The sequence below is a fragment of the Oryctolagus cuniculus genome, chromosome 11 (genome assembly GCF_051225735.1).
Source record: "Oryctolagus cuniculus isolate XC-2025 breed Fujian yellow rabbit chromosome 11, ASM5122573v1, whole genome shotgun sequence".
Lineage (NCBI taxonomy): Eukaryota > Metazoa > Chordata > Mammalia > Lagomorpha > Leporidae > Oryctolagus > Oryctolagus cuniculus.
This window is the reverse complement of record NC_142877.1, coordinates 43,297,123-43,324,001: the sequence shown is the minus strand read 5'-3', so window position 1 is coordinate 43,324,001 and position 26,879 is coordinate 43,297,123. Positions and strand designations below refer to the sequence as shown.

The 26,879-nt window shown below is 48.3% G+C and overlaps 1 protein-coding gene across 5 annotated transcripts in view; it reads right to left on the bottom strand.

Annotated features, from left to right (window-relative positions):
* Nucleotides 1-26,879, bottom strand: part of DTD1 (D-aminoacyl-tRNA deacylase 1) — a 171,963-nt gene that overhangs the window by 112,814 nt on the left and 32,270 nt on the right. For all 5 annotated transcript variants that reach the window (XM_017341778.4, XM_089308223.1, XM_008256344.5 and 2 more), the window contains one exon: nt 15,599-15,705. In XM_017341778.4, coding sequence (XP_017197267.1) covers nt 15,599-15,705 — 107 coding nt within the window. The remainder of the gene's footprint in view (nt 1-15,598; nt 15,706-26,879) is intronic.

Here is a 26,879-nt window from a genome sequence, read left to right as displayed (position 1 = left end):
ATTGCCTAGGAAATCTAGATTCACAAAAGGAAATGTAAACAAGGATTTTTGCATCGTTAGTAACGGCAAAATCTGCCAACAACTCCATGAATTCATGACAAGGAGAAGAGCTAAACAAAATGCAATATATTCATATGACAGAATCTTATCTTGTAGTTAGAAATGAATGAATTGGCTGCATAAATAAAAATACAAATGGTACTGGATAAGAAAGGAAGCATGTTTCAAAACTATATATACATTACCATTTAGGTCAAGCGTGCATGTTGCTATACACGGGCACACAACACACACAGACGCACACACACACTCCTGAATCTAACCCTGATGGGTCTACCAGAGAAACCTAACCTGAGGGACAGACTTAAGAATAATGCCTCTCCTCTTCCAAAAAATAAGGTCATTAAAGTCTAGGAAACTTGGAGAAACTGAGTTAGAATAAAGGACACTAAAGACACATGACTGGGGCCAGTGCTATGGTGTAGTAGGTTAAGCCTCCATCTGCAGCACTGGCATCCATAAGGGTGCCAGTTCCAGTCCCGGCTGCTGCTCTTTCAATCCAGCTCTCTGCTAATGGTCTGGGAAAGCAGTAGAAGATGGCCCAACTGCTTGGGCCCCTGCACCCGCGTGGGAGACCCGGAGGAAGCTCCTGGCTCCTGGCTTCAAACCAGCCATCTCTGGCCAATGCAGCCAATTGGGAAGTGAACCAGCAGATGGAAGACCTCTCTCTCTCCCTCTCTATGTCTGTAACTCTACCTCTCAAGTAAATCATCTCATTTTTTTTTAAAGATTTATTTACTTATTTGAAAGTCAGAGATACACAGAGAGAGAAGGAGAGGTAAAGAGAGAGAGGTCTGAGAGGTCTTCCATCTGCTGGTTCACTCCCCAAATGGCTACAACAGCCGGAGCTGCACCAATCTGAACCTAGGAACCAGGAGCTTCTTCCAGGTCTCCCACACAGGTGCAGGAGCCCAAGGACTTGGGTCATCTTCTTCTGCTGTCCCAGACCATAACGGAAAGCTGGATCGGAAGTGGAGTACCTGGGACTCAAACTGGCACCCATATGAGATGCTGACACTGCAGACAATGGCTTTACCTGCTATGCTATAGCGCCAGCCCCACAAGTAAATAATATTAAAAAAAAAAAAATTCATGACAGCAATGCAATGCACAATTTTGAACTACAACCTTTTATTATAAAAGACCTATACTGGTAAAATGTCAGTGGGTTTGAGTAGTGGATGCTAACGTCAGTGGTGACTTTCTGTTTTTGCTGAGTGTTTGGGGGGTTCTGTAAGAAAATGTCCTTGTTTGTAGGAAATACACCATTGAGTTCAGGGGTAATGGGGCATCAGATCAATAACTTACTCTCGAATGGTTCCATAAAAAACGTCCTTGGTACTGTCTGTTCAACCTGTCTACAAGTCAAAACTTAGTACTTACCTTATACCATGTATGAAAATTATCTTGAAATGGATCAAATACCTAACTCAATGAAAGAGCTAAAACTATAAAACCCTTAGAAGAAAACATAAGGGCAAAGTCTCACAGTTTTGGATTTGGCAATGATTTCTTGAACATGACATCAAAATCAAAAGCATACGCAGGTTGGGGCTGGTGCTGTGGTGCAGCGGTTTAATGCCCTGGCCTGAAGCGCCGGCATCCCATATGGGCACCAGTTCGAGTCCCAGCTGCTCCATTTCCAGCCCAGCTCTCTGCTATGGCCTGGGAAAGCAGTAGAAGATGGCCCAAGTCCTTGGGCCCCTGCACCCATGTGGGAGACCTGGAAGAAGCTCCTGGCTTCAGATTGGTGAAGTTCTGGCCGTTGCAGCCGTCTGGGGAGTGAATCATCGGATGGAGGACCTCTCTCTATCTCTCTGCCTCTCCTCTCTCTGTGTAACTCTGACTTTCAAATAAATAAATAAATCTTTAAAAAAAAAAAAAAAAAAAAAGAAAGAAAGAAAAACGCATAGGCAGGCGCCAGCATGGTGGCTCACTTGGTTAATCCTCTGCCTGCGGTGCCGGCATCCCATATGGGTGCCGGGTTCTACTCCCACTTGCTCCTCCTCCAGTCCAGCTCTCTGCTGTGGCCCAGGAGGGCAGTGGAGGATGGCCCAAGTTCTTGGGCCCCTGTACCTGCATGGGAGACCAGGAGGAAGCACCTAGCTCCTGGCTTTGGATAGATAAAGCGCCTGCCGTAGCGGCCATTTGGGGAGTGAACCAACGGAAGGAGGACCTTTCTCTCTGTCTCTCTCTCACTCACTGTCTATAACTCTACCTGTCAAATAAATTAAAAAAAAAAAAAAAAGCATAGGCACTAAAATTAAAAAAAAAATTAAAATGGCTAGTGCTGTGGCATAGGGGGTAAAGACGCCACCTGCAGTGCCGGCATCCCATATGGGCAGGGGTTCAAGTCCTGGCTACTCCTCTTCCGATCCAGCTCTCTGCTATAGACTGGAAAAGCAGTAGAAGATGGTCCAAGTGCTCAGGGCCCTGCACCTGCGTGGGAAACCAAGAAGTTCCTGGCTCCTGGCTTCAGATCGGCACAGCTCCAACCATTACAGCCATTTGGGGAGTAAACCAGAGGATGGAAGACCTTTCTCTCTCTCTCTCTGCCCCTACCTCTCTGTAACTCTGCCTTTCAAATAAATAAATAAATCTTTTTTAAAAAAATAGACAAATTAGACTTCATCAAATTTTAAAACTTTTGGACAGCAAAGGATGCTATCAACAGTGTAAACACAACCCACAGAATAGTAGAAAATATTTGCAAATCATGGGACTCCATTGTGGCATAGTGGATTAAGCTGCCATCTAAGGATGCCAGCATCCCCTATGGGTGCAGGTTCATGTCCCAGCTACTCTACTTTCAATCCAGCTTCCCACTAATGGCCTGGGAAAGCAGCAGAAGGGAGATGGAGCAAGTACTTGAGGCCCTGCCACCCATGCAGGAGAACCAGATGAGGCTCCTAGCCAATGGCTCAGGCTGACCCAACTCTGGCCATTGTAGCCATTTGGGGAATGAACCAGTGGATGGAAGAAACTCTCCCCCCCCCCTCTCTTCATCTCTAAGTCTGTCTTTTAAATAAAACAAATAAATCTCTTTAAAAAAATCTGTAAATCATAAACTCGATAAGGAATTAATGTACTGAGTACAGGGGTGGGTGCTGGATGCCTGGGTTCAAGTCCGGACTCTACTTCCAGCTACTGTGGACCCTGGGAGGCAGGAGGTGATGACTCAAGTACTGGATCTCTGACATGCATATGGGTGACACAACTGAGTTTCAGGCTCACTCCCAGCTTTGGCCTGAACCAGGTGATGGAAGGTTTCTATCTGCTTTTCAAATAAATAAATATTATATACATATACAAATGTGAGTGTGTGTGTATATATATATAATATAGATAGATATATAGATATATATCCCATGACTCAACAATAAGAAAATGTACAACTCAATTCAAACATAGACAACAGACATGAATCAAAACTTCTCTAAAGAGTGGCCAATAAGCACATGAAAAGATGCTTAGTCACTAATCACTAGGGAAATGCAAATCAACACCACAATGAGATGCAACCTCCCCTCTGCTAGGATAAACACAAGGTGTGAGTGAGAAGACAGAGAAACAGAACTCTTGCGCATTAGCAGTGGGAATGTAAGATGGTGCAGACTCTGTGAGAAACAGCATGACGGTTCCTCAAAAACTTAAAGAGCTACTCTATGACCCAGCAGTTCCACTTCTAGGTATACACTCAAAAGTATTTAAGAGATCTTGAAGAGGTATCTATTCGCCAGTGTCACAGCAGTACCATCCACAACAGCTACAAAGTAGAAATGACCCAAATGCACAGGGTGGATGAATGGATAAACACATGTGGCACATATACTGCGCTGGAATATTATTCAGCCACGAAAAGGAACCTCTGGTACTTGCTATAAACATAAAGTTCAACAGGGATGAACCTTGAAGACATTAGGCCATGGCCGGTGCCACGGCTCACTAGGCTAATCCTCCACCTGCAGCACCGGCACCCTGGGTTCTAGTCCAATTGAGGCGCCGGATTCTGTCCCAGTTGCTCCTCTGCCAGTCCAGCTCTCTTCTGTGACCCAGGAAGGCAGTGGAGGATGGCCCAAGTGCTTGGGCCCTGCACCCCATGGGAGACCAGGAGGAAGTACCTAGCTCCTGGCTTCGGATCGGCGCAGCGCACCGGCCGTAGCAGCCATTTGGGGGGTGAACCAACGGAAGGAAGACCTTTCTCTGTCTCTCTCTCTCTAACTCTGCCTGTCAAAAAAAAAAAAAAAAAAAGACATTAGGCAAAAGAGGAAGTAAGCTAGTCACAAAATGAAAAATACCAAGTGGTTTCATTCATATGATCCTTAAAGTCAAAATCAGAAGACAGAAATCAGAATGGTGGTTGCCAGGGATTGGAGGAAAGGGAAGGGAGAAGGGGGAATTAGAATTTGATGAGTACAGTTTCAGCTTTGCGAAATGGAGTCTCATGTATGAGCGGTGGTGATGACGACTGCACAACAATGCAGTACCTTTGAAAACGGCTGCAGTGGCAAACGTTATGCTGAGTATCTATTTTTAAACCTTATGACATATACACACTCTGAGATGCCATGTATTTGTCATGACTATGTCAATGTAGACAAACATTTTTATTAAGCCTGGAAGGAAATACATAGAACTTATCAATGGCGCTACCTCTGAGAAAGATTGCCACCAAAAGTATTTTTACTGTACCTCAAGTTGCTAAATTTTCTAAAGAATACTGATTTTATGTATCACATGTAACAGAAATTGATATAAAATGTTACTTTATAGGCTCATGAGAAAAATAAAAGACAGGAAAAGAACTGTTTCTATAAAAATGCCTTTCTACCCAAGAACGCTATAAAAGCTCACTGTTAAAAAATAACATTTCTCAATTGGTATTTTCCAGTTAACACACTGCCTGTTTGCCTGAAATATTTTTTTAAAAAATAATAATAATAATTACAATGCTAACAGACTCTTCCCAGAAGAAAATGAAGGGGGCAAATGGACACTTGAAAACTGCACACAAACAAACAAAAAAATCCATGGCACCCAAGGCCCGATGGCGTCTGCATTTTGAAATGAAACTCTATAGATCCCATTGTTATCCCCAGAAGGTTCCATGACGCAGCACTGACACCAGAGTTAATACCCACCTCTGCCCTCCCTGTGCAGTCAACAGCGGTGCAATCCCTGACCAGGGCCACCGCTCTGGGTTGTGGGGTGGGGAGCGTGCTCCTGACTTAGCAGACACAGTGGAAGACGGAAACAGGGCCCCAGACTTAGATCTTTCCATTACACAGAAATGGAGGCTTCCAGGCTTCACTTTCATGACTGAAAATAGAAAAAGAAACTGACTTCCCGTTTTATGGAAAGCAGTCAAAGGAGGACACTTTGCGTCAAGGATCTTCACAGAAGTGTGATTCTTCCGTGTTTCCTATCCACAAAAAGAACTAAGGCGGTGGCAGGAGCCAGAGCGGGCTCAGAGCCGCCACCAGCACAGGCAGAGTGGGGGCCGCCGGGATTCAGCCTCCTCCAGACCTGGGTTTCCGCTCCGCCTCGGGAGCTGCTATTCCAAGATCAATGGACACCAGGAAACATACTCTTCCAGAAATAGACCTCTCTTGCTTCTGAGAAGCTCCCAAGACTCAGATGCAGAAATTTTCCTGACACTAATTAGCTAAAATGGTATAGAGAAATCCAATATAAGTGAGGTTTCTTGGGCTTTTGTTTTACGATTTGTTTTTAATAATTCAGGTTTTTCTGAATTTGGGGGAAACTGGCTTCATGCTGACCTAGAGAAGGATGATGCCTCCCCTGCTACCCCCGCGAGAACCTGCTTGCTTGTTTTATTAAAATCCCACCAGGTGGGTGCTGGCTGTGTGTCCCCACCATGCCCAAGGCCACTCAGAAGCATGGGTGAACACCACACTCTCGGCTATCCACTGTCTGATCTCATCACAGGAAGCAAGATCGGGGTCTGTGCAGAGTGGACCTGGGTGGGGTGAGACTACGGTACGGCTTGGTCACAGAGGGCGCCACTGACAGAAAAGCTCTATCATGCCCGGCAAATCACCAGAGGGGTTAAGAGCCCCAGCGCGTTCCCAGAGTCTCACCACCTGTCCCAGCCCCCTGTTGCAGAGCTGCCACAGGCACTCTCTGCTGCCCTGTCCTGGGCCATCATCGCCACCCTTCTTCCTGAGCCCACACTACAATCCTGCCTCACCCGTCTCCATCTACACCCATCAGAGCTCTCGGCGTGCTGGTAACCCTCCAGCTCACTACCAGTGGAGGCTACCGGCGTGTGAGCCTCACCCCTGCCCAACCTCCAGACCCAGCCCCCTGCCCAACCACCAGGCCCAGCCCCAACTCTGGCCTCCCCGCCCTGCCCAACCTCCAGCCACAGGGGCCTTTCCTCCACCAGTCACCCAGAGCTCTACCCTTGTGGGCCCTCTCTCTCTGTCCAGCACATTCTTCCCTCAGTCTTCACGTGCCTGGCTCCTTCTCAGCTCGATGACCTTCCCCGATACTTGTCCACTAGGCAGCCTCCGCCCCAATGGCATTCTCTACGTCTGACTCCTGTTTGGCTTCTTTACATAATCACAACTTTAATTGTCCGTTTTTCTGCATGTGTTGCACTAGAATGTAAACGCTCTGAGAGCAGGCCTTGGCTCAGGGCTATGCACAGGCAGTACGGAACAGGCACCCTGGAAGTGTCTGCTGGATGAGTGATGAGCAGGGGGTTGTCTGGATGGATGGGTACACAGGTGTGGCCGCACACATCGGGGGTTGGAGAAGTGGATAAAGGAACAAGCAAACAAAGGGACATGTGAAGGAGCACGGGCTTAGTTCAAGTGCATTACCACTGAGACGCCCACGCCACACCACACAGCGGGATTCAGGCAGGCAGGATGGGCACTGGGACGAGCGCTATGAATGAAAAGCTGTGTGAAAGGGACCCCCAAGACGGGGAAGACATTCACAGAAGGGGACTCACGTTAGGTGAATGAACAGAAACACAAGAGAAAAAAAACTGACACTTATTCAAGAAACAGTAAATAATCTGTAGGAAACTAGGCTGTGATTCACCGTAAGAAGCTTTTACCATGTGCTTAACAGGTAATAGCACACCATAAAATATGAGCCCTCGACGATTTGCCATGGGTATTTAAATAGATAAAATCAGCCAACTGCCCATGGGAGCCGGGACATTCATGCATTTCATTAAGTTGCAATTTCTGTGCAAAGGCTGAGATGTCAGCTGTCCTGGGTTTTTATTCTAGGCCCACTAATATACTGACAGGTGAGTATGCCACTCGATGTCTGGTAGTCAAGAAAGCAAATGAGGGGCCGGCATTGTGGCACAGTGGGCTACGGGCGTTCTGGCTGCTCCACTTCTGTTCCAGCTCCCTGCTAATGGCCTGGGAAAGTGCTCGGGCCCCTGAGGCGCATGAGAGACCCAGAAGAAGTTTCTGGCTCCTGGCTTCACCCCAGCCCAATCCCAACTATTGTGGCCATTGAGGAGTAAACCAGGAGATGGAAGATCGATCTCTCTCTCTCTCTCTCTCTGTGCCTCCCTCTCTAACTCTGCCTTTCAAATAGATAAATCTTTTGAAAGGAAGGGAGGGAGGGAGCGAGGGAGGCAGGGAGGGAGGGAAAACAAACAAACAAAAAAGCCCAAAGAACTCTAAATTACTTTTCAGTCAAAAGTCCTAAGAAGCTACACCACCACAGTCTTCCAGAGGAGCTCACATGCTCCGCTCCTCTCTTTTAAGAAACGATTACTCCGGCAGCACATGCCGAGGCGTCATGTCACCAGCACAGTGGCCGATCATCAGTCACTGTTGTCAATACGATAGCTCTCGTTGCTCTGCCGGCTCTCCCTGGCACCTCTGTAAGTGTGTCGAGAAGGCACCATGTTCTGGGAACATTTCCACCACTGCATCAGTGGGGGGTGCTGGGAGACCATCTTGCTTCCCGGCAGCAGCAATGACACAGGTTGTAAAGTATTTTTAGACATTTGGGGTGGGGAGGGGAGGGTAGAGTTGGCCAGAGGAAACCAGGGCCTGGAGCAGATGATAATGGCAACGTCAGATTTTCTCTGGTCCAGCAGTTTTCAAATGCCAGTGTGCTTACAGAGCGCACGAGACCTGCACAGAAACCTAACCGTGCTGCTCTTCTGCACGCCACATCCAGACGTGCTGAGAATGCTGATTCAGAAAATCCCTGTGGGGGCCCAGGACTCTGCATTTTGAATAATTCTCTGGGTGGCTCAATGCCAAGCGTCCTTAGGCCACCCCAGGAGGAACACTACTATGTGCCCCGGGTGACTTTGGCAGAGAGAAAAATACACAATCCCACAATCCCTGCACACACAACAGCCCCCAGTCCGCCAGCAGCTTCACTTCTTGAGACTTTCGGCCACTGTGATGGAAGTGCTGCACCTTCTCTCCAGGAAAAAGGCACTCAAGGGCATGACTGCACATGTGCATGCATCTGTGCATGGAAAACATAGGGGATGAGTGCAGTTCACGAACCGCTAAAAGCTACTTGATCCAGTTCACGCTCCACTCACTCACCTTCCCCTTCTCTTAGAGACAACCTGGATTGAAAAAGGTGAAGACCGTGTCGGCCATCAGGGACTGCACCTGAAATGCAACATGTGGGCAAGCCCCGTGCACAGGCAGCAGACCTTGAAAGCAATCACCCCAAGGGCTGCATTTCCTTATTTCTGTCAGATCATTCTTCTCTCTCCACTACTGATGCAAACGTTTGAACAAGGCTTTCTACAAGACACCACCAAATGGCAGAACATTCTGCTACAACTATCTGGGACTATGAAGCATCTAATAAATTACCTGGAACACTAAGAATTCTCCATCAAAACCTTGAGTCTGCATAATTAAATTATTGCTCTACTCACTGTATCAACCCATGGAAGGATAAACCTTACCTCCCCTCCCCTTGGTATCACAAGAGACCCTGTTCACCTTTGGCAAATCAAGCCAGTAAGGTAAGTGGTTTACTTCTCTTTAACACGCCCACAAATGGGAGGAGATTACAATAATGAAGAAAGCTGCCCAATACATGTACACAGGAACAAATCAATAAAGCCCATAACCCTGACATGCCTGAACCCTTTAGTGTCCTCAGAACTGGTTTAAAGCAAAACAGATGCTCTGCCCTGATGGGCGGCCAAAATGTTTAATGTATCAAAGGTGGAAGAAGGGGCTGGAACTGTAGCATAGCGGGTAAAGCCACCACCTGCAGTGTGGCATCCCATGTGGGCACTGGTTTGAGTCCCAGCTGCTCCACTTCCAATCCAGCTCTGTGCTATTGCCTGGGAAAGCAGTGGAAGATGGCCCAAGTCCTTAGGCCCCTACACCTGCATGGGAAACCCTGGCTCCTGGCTTCAGATCTGCCTAGCTCCAGCCATTGCAGCCATCTGGGTAGTGAACCAGTAAATGAAAGACCTTTCTTTTTCTCTCTCTGCCTCTGCCTCTGTGTAACTCTACCTTTCAAATAAATAAATAAATCTTAAAAAAAAAAAAAAAGGTGGAAGCGCCAGTCATCTTTCAGATTCCACAGCACACCTCACTGAAGAGGCAGCCCCTCTCTGGAAGCAAACCCATTGGAACTGTCTTCCCATCCCCCTTCCTACCCTACATATTTCTTTCCAATCCCACAGAGGCTATGCATGTCTCAATCTTGACATCCCAAGGTCCAGCACAGGGATAGATGTTTGCTGCTAAGACACGTACACAGAGAAAATTATAGATATAGCCATGAGGATATTCAGAGAAGCATAAAATTAAAAGCTTCATAGAATCAAACACACCATTTTTCACTGGCCAGTTCATCCCAGTGGTTTGTCAATAAACACATCAGTTAACTCAGAGACGTGTATTTGAAAGTTCATTTTTTTCAGCTCTTTCCAGCATTTCAATTTAGTGAGGTTTTCAATTGCTCTAAATAAATGAGAACATAATTAATGGCAACACTGTGAACTAGACAGGCCCTGGGCTCCAGGGACGAGTCCCTCAAATCAAAACTTCCCCTTGTCACCAGGAAAAAGCATCCATCTGCTCTCACACGTGGGAGGCCCAGGAAGAGACGCCCCACTGAGGAAAGGGCACTTAGGACTAAAACAAGAGCAAGAGTCAGCTTGTACCATAGGAAAGGCGGGCGAGGGGGTGCAGCCTCCCCATGTCTGGCTGCGCCTGGGAGAAGTCATGTCCCAGCAACCATGTACCAGGTAATAATCACAATGTTCCAGAAACATGTCTGTTCATGGAAATGCAGCAGGGAAACCAGCTTCTGCCCAGTGGTTCAGCTACTGCTTCCATGCCCTGCTCCTCTAGAAATGCATCTTTCAGAGCAAGACTGCGATGTTCTTCCGCCTTCTAACCACATACAGCTTCCAAAAGGAGGACAGAGCTGTTTAAGGCGGGCAAATCGCTCGTTACGTGGACCAGCCTCGTCTTTGCCAGCAGTCGCTGTGTCAGCTGTTAAGAGAGCTCTGAGACTCTTGAAAGAATCCAGTGTTTGAAGTACAAGTTTGCAAAGGACCACTGCGAGTCCCTTCTCCTCTATTCACCCTCAGAGGTCAGCTAAAAGCTCCAGTGCCCTGAGCAGCCTACCCAGCTTGCTGCAGCAGGGGTAGTACTGGCTTTCACAGACAGCACAGCCCAGGGCCAGGTCGCCATTCCTCCACAGGACACACACCAGGTCCACCTCCCAGGGCACGGCAGCAGGCGAGACTCGGGCAGCTGGACTTTTAGGAGAGGTGCACACCAAGAAGAAACAAGGGAACGAGCAGGTGGAGAAATTAATCATCAAGACATTGAATTGAGAGAAGAATCCCAGGGCAGAAGAGAGCTCAACCCACCGTCAGGATGGAGAGAGCCGAGAGCGGATGAGGCACCGAGACTTGCGGGCAAGCCGCTGGAAAAAGCCTAGAGCACCATCGGAACACCGGTGGAAGGCACTGAGAGGGTTTTAAGGAGGGGCATGCACTGGATGGTCCTGGCCGGTTCCTCAGTTATCTGATCCTGTGCTTCACCTCTGTCCCTGCTGCTAACCTGTCACAGGAACCGAGTGGCGGCACCCCTTCTCTTCTTCACAGTGCCAGGCACACCTCTAACACATCCATACTTCTTCTACACTTGCACAGGCACGCACATACACACTCCACGCACAGGCACACTCACCCACACTTCCACAAACACACAGGCACACACTTCCACACCCATGTGCACACAGGCATACATGTACACACTGTTCACCTGTGTGGACAGTTTAAAAAGGCCACTTTTAAAAACAACTAGCATGAAGAACCATTCTTCTGTAGTGTACTTGTAGCAGTTTGGAATATAATGGGAAAATAAAACACTCAGCATTAGAACATTAGTGGCTGGAGACGCATATTTATCAGTAAAACAAATTTGGCTTGGACTCTGTCCTATCAACACAAAAGCAAGCAAATCAGCATTTGCTCTAAGAGGAGGCACCTTCTCACTGAGTAGAGGCAGAGAGGCCACAGGCAGAGGCCAGTACTAGTCACTGTGGCCCTTCTGTGCCCGCTGGCTGCCACCTACTGGAGAGCTGTGCACCAGACTCCAGGATCAGGAAACACAAATAACTGACACTGACACAAGACAACACATGCATTTCAAGAGACAGCACCAAAGGATTCAGAAATAACTAGACGTTTAGTATGCTAATAAGTTAACACAGCTCATGAAAAGTTATAAAAAATAATGTGGGCTGGCATTGTGGCATAGCAGGTAAAGCCACTGCCTGTGATGCCCGCATGCCATGTGGGCACCAGTTTGTGTTCCGGCTGCTCCATTTCTAATCCAGCTCCCTAACGGCCTGGGAAAGCAGCGGAGAATTGCCCGCGTGCTTGGGCCACTCATGTGGGAGACTTGGAAGAAGCTCCTGCTCCAGGCTCCTGGCTTCAGCCTGGCCCACTGCTGGCCACTGCGGCTATCTGCAGAGTGAACCAGTGGATGGCTCACTCTCCTCCCCCACCCCCCGTCTCTTTGTGTCTTTCTCTGTAACTCTGCATTTCAAATAAATAAATATTTTCTTTCTTTCTTTCTTTTTTTTTTTTTTTGACAGGCAGAGTGGACAGTGAGAGAGAGAGACAGAGACAGAAAGAAAGGTCTTCCTTTGCCGTTGGTTCACCCTCCAATGGCCGCTGTGGCAGCCGCGCTGCGGCCGGCGCACCGCGCTGATCTAATGGCAGGAGCCAGGTACTTATCCTGGTCTTCCATGGGGTGCAGGGCCCAAGTACCTGGGCCATCCTCCACTGCACTCCCTGGCCACAGCAGAGAGCTGGCCTGGAAGAGGGGCAACCGGGACAGAATCCGGCGCCCCGACCAGGACTAGAACCCGGTGTGCTGGCACCTAAATAAATATTTTCAACAAGAGAGAAATATTTAATTTTAATTTTGTGACTGTTTTATTATATATACTTAAGATATACAGCTTTTTTTATTATTATTTGAGAGGCGCAGAGAGAGGGGGAGAGAAAGAAATCTCCCATCCCCTGGTTCACTTCCTAAAAGCCAGCAATGGCTGGGCCTGCACCAGGCTGAAACTGGGAGCCTAGCCCTCAGTCAGGGTCTCCCACATGACTGGCAGGAACTCAAGACATCCCCTGCTGTGTCCCCGGATCTGCATTAGCAGGAGACTAGAATCAGCAGGTGAGCTGGGACTCAAACTCAGGCACTGTGATGTGGGATACAGGTACCTCAGCTGGTGGGTCAACCTCTAGGCCGAATGCCCGTGCCAACATGATACTTTGATACACGCACACATGGTCACTACAGCCAAGAAAATGACATATCTATCAACTGACAGTTACCTTTATTTGTGTGTGTGTGTGTGTGTATGTGTGTTATGAAAGTATCTAAAATCTGTTCCCCTGGCAAATTTCCAGTACATAATACAATATAGGACTAAAGTCTTCAAGCTGCACATTAGATCTCCAAACTTATTCGCCTCGAATAACTGCCATCTCTGCACCCTTCGACCTAAACAAGACAGCAGCAAAAGCTGGAAAAAAGCTGATAATCCCAAAGGTGTACTGTGTACTCTAACATTTCCAGAAAGATACTTAGACTGGGGAAAAAAAATAAAATTGTTCTCCAAGTAAAGCAGGCTAATACATCAAAACCAGAGGATAGCGATCAAATTAACCCAGAGGGAGTAGCCAGAGACAAGAAGCAAACCAGAAGAGAAGGGTATCCTGGAAAACAGGGCTACAGCGGCTTCCAGGGCAAGAGGGCCATGGGGGCAGGGGCTACCGAGACGGCCGGCAAGGAGGCCTGGAAGACAGCCACAAGACGAAGCAGCGCAGAGGCCACTGGGGATCTCAGCAACAGCCTTCACAAAGCAGAGCACCAGTGGAGACGGTTGAGCAGCAGGCAAGCCATCCCTTGCAACACCAGCAGGTTTGAGTCACAGCTGCTCCACTTCTGATCCAGCTCCCTGCCAAATGCACTCGGGGAAGAGTGGAAGGTGGCCAAGTGCTTGAGCCCCCGCCACCCATAAGGGAGACCTAGATGGAATTCCTGGCTTCTGACTTTGGCCCAGCCTGGCCCCGGCTGTTGCAGCCATCTGGGAAGTGAACCAGAGGATAAAAGATCTCTGTCTCTCTCTCTCCCCTGCTCCCCTTTTTCTGTTGCTCTGCCTTTCAAGTATAGCTTTTAAAATGAATAATGTCAGCAGAAATATGATGCGTGAGCAAAAGACACAGACCTAACAGGAGGACAGAGGTTGCTGAGAAGGAAGAAGGGATGGTTCCAAGACCAGGCCAGGGGGGCTCCACAGGCCTATGATCTCTGCGGCCTCACAAGTTTTGCAGGCAGAGCTAGCCTAGGTGGAAAGGCTGGCCTTGGCCAGGGAAAAGCAGCCCTGTTATTGTGGTGGGGAAGCAGAAAGCGAGCTGTCGGCCATGATGAGTAAGAGGACAGGCAAGGGGAGAGAGGGCAGAAGTTCTTGCGGGATGGGGAAATCTAACAGACTCCACCCTCACCAAGTGATAAGGTTAACACCACCTATAATAAGACAAATTGACACCACTAAGAAGGACACAAGCTCATGTTTGTGCTTATGCTATTCCTGCCAAATGCAAAGCCTTAATATAATCATAGAAACCCCATATTGAAAAATATTCCACAAAGCAGCCAAACAGTCTCTGAGGGTCAAGATCATGGAGGACAAGGAAAGACTGAGGAACTGTCCAAGACTGCAAATTACAAAGGAGAAATGACAATTAAAGGAAACATGGGAACCCACATTATCCTGGGACAGAAAGAAGAACATTAAAAGATAGAAACCTAGTAAAACCCAAACACAGTAATGTAATTAATAATACTGTGTCAATATTAATTTCAATGTTTGATTTTTATACTATGACTATGTAAAATATTAAGATTAGGGGAGGCAGGAACTCTGTCTTTTCTCTAAGTCTCAAGTAACTGCAAAATAAAAAGCTTATATTTTCATGCAGATATTTGTGATTTTTTTTAATGTTACTGGTAATTCCAGGGCCCTCAAGCACGACCATATCAGCCGTGCCCCTACTTCTCCCCTGACACAGCATCAGTAACGGGAAAGAAAGGGTCTGTTCCACCTAGAAGACACGGCTATGCACCAGTCACCCAGCTGTAAGTCTCCACACATCCCTCATCGACTGCGCCCTTGTCCCTCACAGCTTCCCAGGAAGAGAGGAAGGCGAGCGAGCAGAACAGGAACGTCCCTTCAGTCCTTACTCCTCTGCCTGCCAGGCCCACACATCTCATCAAGTGTTAATCAAAGCCTTTTAAAGTGTATTCAGCCCATGTGAGACCAGATAAATGCAACGACATTAACACATTTCCTTTCTTTATTTTAATTACCTGTTTTTCTGGAAGCTCACAGAGGTGGCAGTAAATCTAGGTCAGATGCTGATTTAGAAAAATGAAGGCTTAAAAGAAGATGTGGCACATCTACCCACACCTGGGACATTATGTCACATGGGGAAGGTACATGGGTAACAAGATCTCACATGGTGACAATATACTGCAGAGAACAGGGGTGACAAATGTCACCTGGATGTCACGTGGGGAAGGTACACTGGACAGAACGTGGGTAACATTTGTCACATGCAGACGATACACTGTAAAAAACAGGTTACTAACTGTTCCAAACCAGAGAACCGTCCAGTCCTGGGCCACTACTCTGCTGCCACCCAGTGGCAGGTGAACACCATGGCATCTGGACGAGGAACAAGAACCCAGAGGTAGGGGCTGGGCAAAGAACATTTCACCGGAATCCAAAGGCAGGAGGAGGCAAGGGAAATGGGCAGTCCCATCCTACCACAGTGCTCAGGGCACGTGGTGCCAACAGACATTATTGGGAAACGAAGTATTAAAATAAACACAAGGCCACAGCCATGAAGGTCTCTCCACCTCAGACTAAAGATTACTGCGGGGTCTAAAACAAAACTGAAAAAAGACTACAGTCACCCAGAAGACACCCGAGCCCTGCACTCCAGACTCACCTGCTTTGGGTCAGAGGCAGCAGCGCCAGGTGCCGGAGATTCCAGCTCTATGGTCACGGGTCCGTCGTTCTGAATGTGCACTTGCATGTAGGCACCAAACTTGCCATCTGAAAGAGCATTTCAGGTAGTTACCAGAGGTGAAGGGCCACATTCCCCTACCAGGAAGCTCACTCAGGTAGATGAAATCAGAAACCCAGGGAGTAAGACCAGCCCTGAAGTGAAGGAAAAGGAGGCTAATACCACAACAAGCGAGGGACGGGCAAGATCAAACAGCACGGAAACTGCTGCCTGCCCAACCATGAGGAGAGAGAAGGCATGGTTACTCCAACGGTGGAAGAACAAAGGCAACAGGATGTCACCTGGGGAGCTACACTGGGAGAACGCGGGTGACAGGGTGTCACCTGGGGAGCTACACTGGGAGAATGCGGATGACAGGGTGTCACCTGGGGAGCTACACTGGGAGAACGCGGGTGACAGGGTGTCACCTGGGGAGCTACACTGGGAGAACGCGGGTGACAGGGGTGGCACATGGGGAGCTACACTGGGAGAACGCGGGTGACAGGGTGTCACCTGGGGAGCTACACTGGGAGAACGCGGGTGACAGGGTATCACCTGGGGAGCTACACTGGGAGAACGCGGGTGACAGGGTGTCACCTGGGGAGGTACAATGGGAGAACGTGGGTGACACGTGTCACATGGGGAGGTATACTGGGAGAACACGGATGACAGGATGTCACATGGGGAGGTACACTGGGAGACTGGGTGACAGGGTGTCATATGGCAAGGTACACTGGGAGAACATAGGTAACGGGATGGACCACTGGAAGATCCCTGACTCACCCCCTGTGGAAGGCCACCTTAGTGCTATATCCTATAAATTCTGCCTCCCCCAGCTTCACCTGGGCCTTCTGGGCTCAGACCAGCTTCATGCTCTCAGACCCCAGACCACCTAACAACCCTAGGAGCAGAGGGCCCCCTATCAGCCTCTGATCCTACCACTGCATCCCCCTAGGCCCCACCTCTGACTCCTGCCACCTCATGTGTCTCCTCTGAGTCTTCCTCTCAGAGGCAAGACTGGCCCCAGTGGTTGGTTTACTCTCGCCAGCAGACAGGAGCCCTGGAAACACTAGAGGCCTTCACTGTTTGCCATTTGACAGGCAAGAGGCGTTCCTCCGAGGTCGCCAGATCTGCTCAAACAGTGGTGACTCCACATGGCTTCCCATCATGTTAACGTGGCCATTCACATCAACAGGGCTTTTGTTTCAACCAGGAGAAAGACATCAGCTGGGAAGGAAATCATGTGTTTAATTGCATGCTAAAATTACGGCTACAATTAGTAGCAAATTTCAGCAGATGCACTCCCCAGGGAGGCTGAAGGCAGACTCAGGAGGGAAGGAATTATTTCCAACCTTGAATTTCTGTTGCCAGGATATATGGCATATGCCTCACCATGTTTACCATTCCAAGGAGCAAGAAATTTATGTTCTTTGCTTGTTTTTCCTCAGTTAAGAACAGAACTATTATCTGAATTTCCATTTGTACACACAATAAATCTACGACATGCTTTAAGAGGTCTTAAAATGGTAACATTTTTTTTCCAGTCCAGATCAAAGGGTAAAGCCCCCAAGAAAAATTACGCTGGCCAAGGAAAATAAATGTTTAAAAAAAAATAAAAGACAAAAGCCCATCAACAAAACAGTATGTGGGCTGCTTCAGTGACATCATCAAGCTATTCTCAAATCTAAGCCCCAGGCTTCTAACCAGAGCTGCAGGCTAGGCACGTGTCAAACAGCTTGGTGCCACATGTTCCAAGCAGGACGACCCCCCCACCCAGAGCCCAAGCAGCCCTGAACTGGTCCCCAGCAGAGCTGGCCCAGACCCTCACCAGAGCGCCTCATCCCAGGAGCCCCCATATGCATGTCTCTCTGACAATGCCCACTGACTGGCATCACGAGCCAAGGTGTTCTGGGCTGTTCTGTTCAGGACAGTCACCCTGGGACGACGATGAGGGTGCACACGAGTCAGCACATAAGTGTGAGGGAAATCTCAGCCACTATCATTATCATGACACCTGCCACTGGCCAGGGTAGTATGTAGACAAATGGAGGGGCTGGGACATACAGCTATACCCAAAAAGCATGGTCTGCTTCATTCCCTGGCTCTGGCCCCTGGCTCCAGCTTCTTGCTAATGTAGAGCTAGGGAGGCAGCAGCCATGACTCAAACAATTGGGTTCCCACTACCCACGTGAGACCTAGATTGATTTCCCAGCTCCTAACTTTGGCCCCAGCTCAGCCCTAGCCATTATGGGCATTTGGGGAGTAAACCAGCAAATGGAGAAACAATCTCTGTCTCTCTTCCCCTCCCCCTCTCCCTGCCTCTCAAATTAACTAATGACTTAAATTAAAAGACGGGTTGATTAAGCAAATACCTCAGTAACTAAAGCAGGCAAAGACCATAGGTGGAGGCTAACAGTAGTGGGTGAGCGTGTGTTGAATAACAGTTACATAGTCTCAAGGTATCTCTACAGAAAACATTCACCAACTGCCAAGAGCGAAACAGTAGCCTGAGAGAGAGAAACCAGGTACCTGCTGATGTGAAACACAGAGAAGGGCCCAATGCCAGTTCTGCAGCGTTCCTTCCAAAAATGCATAACCTCAATCCAACCATGAGGAGACATCAGGTGGGCACGTACAGAGGGCACCCTGTAACTGACCAAACAAGTGACTCTTCACAAGTGCCAAGGTCCTGAGAGTCGCCCAGAGACAGGGCAGGGCCTAAGCAGGTGCCACAGCCACCTGCAATGTGGGGTTCTGGACTGGATCCTGGACCAGAAAAGGGCATCCGTGGCCAAATTGGCCAAGTTTGGATAACGTCTGTCGTTAAGTCATAGCTATGCCATCAATTTCACTTCCTGGCTTTGTTAAATGTCCCTACCACATAAGATGCCACCAGCAGAAATCAGATGAAGTAAACAGTTTCAGTAACTTGTTTGTATGTCTAAATTATTTCAAAATAAAATGTTTTAAAAATAAAGGATTTTCTTTTTTTAGATTCCACTCAGCATTTTAGTCAGTTCAGTTGAGCGGTTTTTGGCCTAAGCCAGCATGAAAGGTTGGCATTGCCACCAACTGGGATGGAGAAGCCTGCAGGCAGCCTGGTCTGGTATGGGCCAGGGAGTAAGCCCTGAGATCGAGTGAGGCGAGTCTGACACCCAAGTGGTGATATGTAAAGGGACAGCTGGCAGATGAGAGTGGAGGCCAAAGTGTGAAGATCCAGCCAAGGAGAAATCTGGGAATCACCAGCACACAGCTGGTCTTTGAAGTCCAGAAATAGGACACGATGAGCAAGGATGGAGGACAAATGAGGAAAAGACCAAAGAACAGAGCCCTGGCCAGTGTTGTGGCACAGCAGGTTAAGGGCCAGTTCCAGTCCCAGCTGCTCCACTTCCATCCAGCAGCTCCCTGCTAATTCATCTGGGAAAGTAATAGAAGATGGCCCAAGTGCTTGGGCCCCTGTCACCCACATGAGAATCCAGAATGGAGTTCCTGACTCCTGGCTTCAGCCTGGTCCAGATCTGGCTACTGCAGCCATTTGGGGAGTGAACCAGCAGACAGAAGAACGATCTCTCTCATTCTCCCCCACTACCTCTTTCTCTCTCTCTGATGCTCTACCTTCCAAGGAACGAGGAAGGAAGAAGGAGGAGGAAGAGAAATAATCTTGAAAAGGAAAAAAGCACTCAGCTGTGTGATGCCAAGAAGCCAGTGGGTAGAACCAGCAGCCACAGAGCCACGAGCTGGAAGGGAATGTGGGTGAGGCAGGTGAAAGCAGCAGTGCGGAGTCCTAAAAGCCAAGTGCAGAAGTGTCGAGGAGGAGGGAGGAAGCAACAGGATCAAACCCCACTGTCGGGACCCTGAGCTGGGACGTGAACTGACTCAGCAAAATGAAGGCCATGAGCCTGGCTGAGGACAGTGTGGGTGGAGGGATGGGGACAAAAGGCTGACTGGGGCGGGTCTATGAAAGCATAGAAGGAGTTAGAGACTCATGACACAGAATCTGCTGTCCACAGGAGCAGGGGAGGGGCTGGCCTCGAAGGTGGGGTTCACGGCCCACTTGAAGCAAAAGGGAACAACCCAGGAGAGAGGAAGCCATAACTGATGTGGGAGAGCTAGAAAGACAGCAAAGAAGCTCAGGTTTGGTGTGCAGCCCACGGCCAACCACTAGGAGAAGAAAGCTGGTTTCAAGGCAGACACTGGCAGGTGCTGGCCGGGAGGGGAGACTTCTGGAAGTCCTCTTCTAAGAGCTTCAATTTTCCTCTGGGAAAGGATAAATAAGGTCAACATCCAAGAGAAAAAGCAGGGGAGAGGGGGCTTGAGTAGAGAGTACAGGCAGACAGAAGGATCCCAGAATGAAGGAACGGGTCAGTGAGTTACAGCTGTGGCCCCACCTGCAGGCCACGGTCATGGACGTGGAGGCAGGATCTCTGCAGCCACACTCAACTGCACAGACGCAGAGGCAGAGCACGTGGAGAGCTGGCACTACGGTCAACACACCTCAGCCTTTGTGAGGGAACATGCTAGAAGGAGATTATTGTCATGGACCACAGGATTTACAAATCCACAAGCTTAAGGCACTCCAAATAAAACTAACATGGACTGCTTCCTGGAAGTAGACGAGCTGATTTAAGATTTCATACAGAAAAATAAAGAATAGCTGAGAAAACAGAGAAGAGCTGTGTGAGGGGCCGGCGCCATGGCTCACTTGGTTATTTCTCCGCCTGCGGCGCCAGCACTCCGAATGGGCGCCGGGTTCTAGTCTCAGTTGCTCCTCTTCCAGTCCAGCTCTCTGCTGTGGCCTGGGAAGGCAGTGGAGGATGGCCCAAGTGCTTGGGCCCCTGCACCCGCATGGGAGACCAGGAGAAGCACCTGGCTCCTGGCTTCGGATCAGCGCAAAGCACCAGCCATAGCGGCCATTTGGGGAGAGAACCAACGGAAGGAAGACTTTTCTCTCTCTCTCTCTCTCTCTCTCTCTCTCACTGTCTATAACACTACCTGTCAAATAAATAAATTTAAAAGGGGGGGGGGCGCTGCAGCTCACTAGGCTAATCCTCCGCCTTGCAGCGCCGGCACACCGGGTTCTAGTCCCAGTTGGGGCGCTGGATTCTGTCCCAGTTGCCCCTCTTCCAGGCCAGCTCTCTGCTGTGGCCAGGGAGTGCAGTGGAGGATGGCCCAGGTGCTTGGGCCCTGCACCCCATGGGAGACCAGGATAAGTACCTGGTTCCTGCCATCAGATCAGCACGGTGCACCGGCCGCAGTACGCCGGCCGCGGTGGCCATTGGAGGGTGAACCAACGGCAAAGGAAGACCTTTCTCTCTGTCTCTCTCACTGTCCACTCTGCCTGTCAAAAAAAAAGGGGGGGGGGGGAGGGTGGCTGTGTGAGAGCAACTCGCCTTACCTGGTGGAAAAGTGTAGGAAACCCTAAGTAAAACAGTGCAGCACGGCATGCAGACCGACAGAAACAAAACATATGAGTGCATAAAATACACATAAAAACTCAACAGGAGATCAAGCCAGGATCTCAAATTAGTGAAACAGACGTTTTGTTTTGTTTTGTTTTCCTACATTCCTTTTTTAAGATAGTTTTTTTAAATAAATGATTTAGGACTCTATTGAGTAAACACCTGGATAAAAGATAAATTTCAAGCCCATGCTTCATATTTACACAAGAGAAACTCAAAATAGATCAAAAGTTTAAAAGTTAAAAATGAAAGCATAAAGGCAATGGGGGGAAAAAAAACGCTGTATTTCTTTCTAACTTTGGAGTGGGAAATGTCACAGGAGTCACAGAAACCAGGATTCAAACTGCAGCAGACATTTCAAAAAACTGCTTCTATTCTGTTGTTTCTATCAACCCGTGCAGCAAGGTCAAAGGGCAAATGACAACAGATGGAAAGTATCTGAAACTCACAGCACATCGAAAAAGCTCAGAAATAAAGAACTTGACAAATAACAGAAAAACAGACAAAGAACATGAACAATTCACAGAAAAGGAAACTCAAGTCACTTAAAAACATCTGAAAAATGTTCAACACACTGAGCACCTTAAAACTACAAGAGAGGGCCAGAGCTGTGGTGCAGTGGGTTAAGCCACCGCCTGTGATACTGGCACCCCATACCAGAGCACAGATTCAGGCCTGGCTGCTCCACTTCCAATCCAGCTCCCTGCTAACATGCTTGGGAAAGCAGAAGATGGCCCAAGTGGTCCCTGCCACCCACGTGGGAGACCCGGATGCAGATCCAGGCTCCTGACTTTGGCCTGGCCCAACCCTGGCCATTTGGGGAGCAAACCAGCAACTGGAAGATATGTCTCTCTCTCTCTATGTCTCTGTCTCTCTCTCTCTCTCTCTCTTCCCTTATCTCTGACAGTCTGCCTTTCAAATAAATAAATCTTAAAAAAAAAAGGGGGGGGGGCAGCACTGTGGCACAGAGGGTTAATGCCCTGGCCTGAAGCACCGGCATCCATATGGGCACTGGTTGGAGTCTTGGCTGCTCCACTTCTGATCCAGCTATCTGCTATGGCCTGGGATAGCAGTGGAGGATGGCTCAAGTGCTTGGGTCCCTACACTGTGTGGGAGACCCAGAAGAAGCTCCTGGCTCCTGGCTTTGGATCAACACAGCTCTGGCCGTTGCAGCCAACTGGGGAGTGAACCATCAGATGGAAGACCTTTCTCTCTGCCTCTCCTCTCTCTGTGTAACCCTGACTTTCAAATACATAAATTAAAAAAAAAAAAAAAAAAAACTACAGTAAGATCTCTGTCCCATGAGTAAAATTCTAGAAGTTCACATACACTGCGTCGGCTAAACGATGAGGCTGTGGCACCTGCTGCAGCAGAGCACCATTCACACGGCTCCCAAGGCTCTTTCCCAAAGCTGGATTGGCCAGAACATGAAGTAGCGAATGTACAGAAGTATTCAGTGGTGTTTTAAGGGAAAAAAAAAATAGAAACAGGACAAAAGTGCCACACAAGCATTTTGAGTCAGGCCACAGTACACTCCAGAGCTATTAAGGAGATGTGAGGAAGTCTCTGTGAACTATGGAAAGAATCTCTGGAATACATTGTGAAAATTTTTAAAAAACAAGATGTAAAACAGTGTGTCACATGCCACCTTTTGAAAGGAAATATAAAACTATAGATTCACATTTGCTCATATTTGCATAAAGAAACAGTAGATGGGTAGGAAAAAAGTAACAAAAGTGATCACTAAAAGCATGGGAAGCGGGCAGGATGGGGACAAAATGAGAGGCACACTCCCAAGGTGGACCTTCTCCTACCATCTGATGTCTGGATGACCTGATCACACCATCCATTCAAATGTGAACTGAAAGGCTGCAGCATTCACTGCCTAATTTCAAAACCCACTACAAAGTTAAAATACTCAAGAGCACACAGGGGCAGGGGCAGGGGCAGGGGCAGGGGCAGGGGCAGGGGCAGGGGCCGGGGCCGGGGCCGGGGCCGGGGCCGGGGCTGGGGCCGGGGCCGGGGCCGGGGCTGTGGTGCAGCGTATTAAGTAGCTACCTGTAGTGCTGGTATCCAGTACGTGAGCAGTTCAATCCAGGCTGCTCCGCTTCAGATCCCGCTCCCTGTGGGAGACCCAGATGAAGCTCCTGGCTCCTGGCTTCAGCCTGGCCCAGACTTAGCTGTTGCAGGCATCTGGGGAGTGAACCAGTGGATATCTCTCTCTCTCTCTCTCTCTCTCTCTCTCTCTCTCTCTCTTTCTCTAACTCTGCCTTTCAAGTAAATAAATCTTAAAAAAAAGAGAGAGAGAGTATACAGTACTGCTAACTGCTATAAGGACAGACACAGAGAGCAATAGAAGAGAACTAAGGGTTCAGAAATAAGCCTGCACATATGCATACAATCACCTGATTTGCATCAAATGACAGAGACCATTCCAAGAGACAACAAACAGATTTTTCACCAAAGGTGATGAGGTGACTGGATGTCCACAAGCAAAGAATAAAGCTAGACCCTGCTGGCACTGTGGCATAATGGATAAAGCTGCCAAATGCAGTGCCGGCATCCCATATGGGCGCTGGTTCGAGTCTTGGTTGCGCCACTTCCGATCCAGCTCTCTGCTATGACATGGGAAAGCAGTAGAGGATGGCCCAAGTCCTTGGGCCTGTGCACCCCTATGGGAGACCACGAGGAAGCTCCTGGCTCCTGGCTTTGGATCAGCACAGCTCCGGCTGTTGTGGCCATCTGGGGAGTGAACTAGTGGATGGAAGACTTCTCTCTCTCTGCCTCTGCCTCTCTGTAACTCTGTAACTCTGCCTTTCAAATAAATAAATAAATAAATCTTAAAAAAAAAAAAAAAAGCTAGACCCTGACCTCACACCATATGTAAAAATTAACTTAAACTAGATCAAAGACTTCAATGGAAGAGCTAAAACCATGAACTTCTGAGAAGGAAATATGGGGTTAATCTTCAAGATACCAGAGTCTGGCGAGGCTTTCTTAGATAAAATGCCAAAAACATAAACAACAAAAGGAAAACAAAGAGAAACTGGATTTCATCAAAATTAGAAACTTTGTGCGTCAAAGAACACTATCAAGAAAGCAAAAAGACAACCACAAAACACAAGAAAATATCTGCAAATCATTTATCTGATAAGGGTCTGGTATCCAGAATATATAAATCATTCCTATAACTGAACAAACAACTCAATTTTAAAATTAGCAAAGAACTTGGCTGGCGCCACGGCTCACTAGGCTAATCCTCCGCCTTGCGGCCCCAGCACACCAGGTTCTAGTCCTGGTCGGGGCGCCGGATTCTGTCCCGGTTGCCCCTCTTCCAGGCCAGCTCTCTGCTGTGGCCAGGGAGTACAGTGGAGGCTGGCCCAAGTACTTGGGCCCTGCACCCCATGGAAAACCAGGATAAGTACCTGGCTCCTGCCATCAGATCAGCGCGGTGCACCACGCACCGGCCGCGGCGGCCATTGGAGGGTGAACCAACGGCAAAGGAAGACCTTTCTCTCTGTCTCTTATCTCCCACTGTCCACTCTGCCTGTCAAAAAAAATAAAAAAATAAAAAAAAATAGCAAAGAACTTGAATAGACATTTCCCCAGAGAAGACATGCAAATGGCCAACAAGCACATGAAAAGACGCTCAGTCTCATTAGTCATTAGGAAAATGCAAGTCAAGATCACAATTACATACTACTCTGCAACCCACAGGATGGTGATGATTTTTAAAAAATCAGAAAATAGCAACTGTTGGCAAGGATGCTTAAAACTGGAACCCTCATACATTGCTGCAAGGAATGTACAATGGTTTGGCCACTGTGGATCAATTTGTAGTGCCTCAGTAAATTATACCATGTGAGCCAGCAATTGCCCTCCTAGAATCGCGACAGAATTGAAAACAGGAGTTCAAACAAAAACGTGTACACAAATGTTCATGGTGATACAACCCACGATAACTAAAAAGAGGGAAACAACTCACATGTCCATCAGGGTATGAATGGATTAAACAATATACACTATATTCATGAATGGAATATTATTCCTAAGAAGGATTGAGGTTCTGAAACGTGCTATACCATGGAGGAACCCTCAACACACTGTGCTGAGTTAAAGAAGGCAAATGGGGGCCGGTGTTGGGGCTAAATAGGCTAATCCTCCACCTAGCGGCGCCAGCATACAGGGTTCTAGTCCCGGTTGGGGGGCCGGATTCTTTCCCGGTTGCCCCTCTTCCAGGCCAGCTCTCTGCTGGGCCCAGGAAGGCAGTGGAGAATGGCCCAAGTGCTTGGGCCCTGCACCCCATGGGAGACCAGGAGAAGCACCTGGCTCCTGCCTTCAGATCAGCGCGGTGCGCCGGCTGCAGCACGCCAGCCATGGCAGCCATTGGAGGGTGAACCAATGGCAAAAAGGAAGACCTTTCTCTCTGTCTCTCTCTCTCATTATCCACTCTGCCAGTCAAAAAAAAAGAAGGCAAATGGGAAGGCCACGTAGTATGATTCTATTTCCATGAAACATCCAGGGTAGGCAAAGCCACAGAGACTAAAAGCAAATTCATGGTTGGGCGCAGGAGAGAATGGGGCGTGCCTGCTTAATGGGTGTGGGGTTTCCTCCAGGACTGATGAAAGGTCCTGGAACTAGACAGTGGTGATGGGCGTACAACATTGTGAATTCACCAAATGCCACTCAGTTCTGCACTTAAACAGGACTAGTTTGATAAGTATTTTACCACAATAAACAAAAAAAGAACAAATTAATTTAAGAACAAATCAATACTAGAAATGAAAAACATATGATTGACTTAAAACTCAATGACAGGCTATGCTCTGGACTGGTCTTAATCAAAGGAAGAATTAGGAAACTGGAAGGATTCATCAGGACACAGAAAGGAGAAGGAACGGGACAAGCACTGTGGCTCAGCGGATAAAGTAGCTGTCCGTGGTGCCAGCATCCCATATGGATGCTGGTTCGAGTCCAGGCTGCTCCATTTCTGATCCAGCTCCCTGCTAATGTGCCTGGGAAAGCAGTAGCAGGTTGCCCAAGTCCTTGGTCCCCTGCACCCATGTGGGAGACCCAGATGAGTCTTCTGGCTCTTGGCTTTGGCCCAGCCATTGTGGCCATTTGGGGAGTGAACCAGCAGATGGAAGATCTCTCTCTCTCCTCTCTCTCTCTCTTTCAAATAAATGAATCTTAAGGAAGGAAGGTGAGAAGGAACAACTGAGAGATTAAACCACCTATACTATTCATTTGCTCAACAAACTTTTCAAATATAAAAAGGGCGCCAATTAATTCAACACTATTTCTGGATTTTAAGGCCCTGAGTCAATAAGGCTTTGAATTTATCCTACTCCTCCTGCAGAGTGGGCAGCTCAGACTTCTCTTTCATCCCAGGACATCGCAGGCATGTGAACTTGACTGTGACACGGCCGAGCAGGAGCTTCACCCTACGCCTGTATCTCCCCTATAAATCTGCCTCTATTGCTTCCAGTTGAGCCGCCGTAATAGGCTCTGTTGGGCAGAAAGTACGACCCTGCAATTCATAATCAGAAGTGTGGAGCAAGCTCAGGAAATGAGATAAAACAGAGGGAAGAATAAGGACAGAGAAGGAGTCCAAACAGGAAAGGAGGGATGGAAGGGACAGCAAAGCCACCGAAATAAGTCTGTTCTCAGCTCCCTGAACCCAGAGGCACTCACTGCACAATAACTAAGCATCGACTTTACATAAAGCAGCCTGCCACCACTGCAGGGGCACAAAACACCACCAC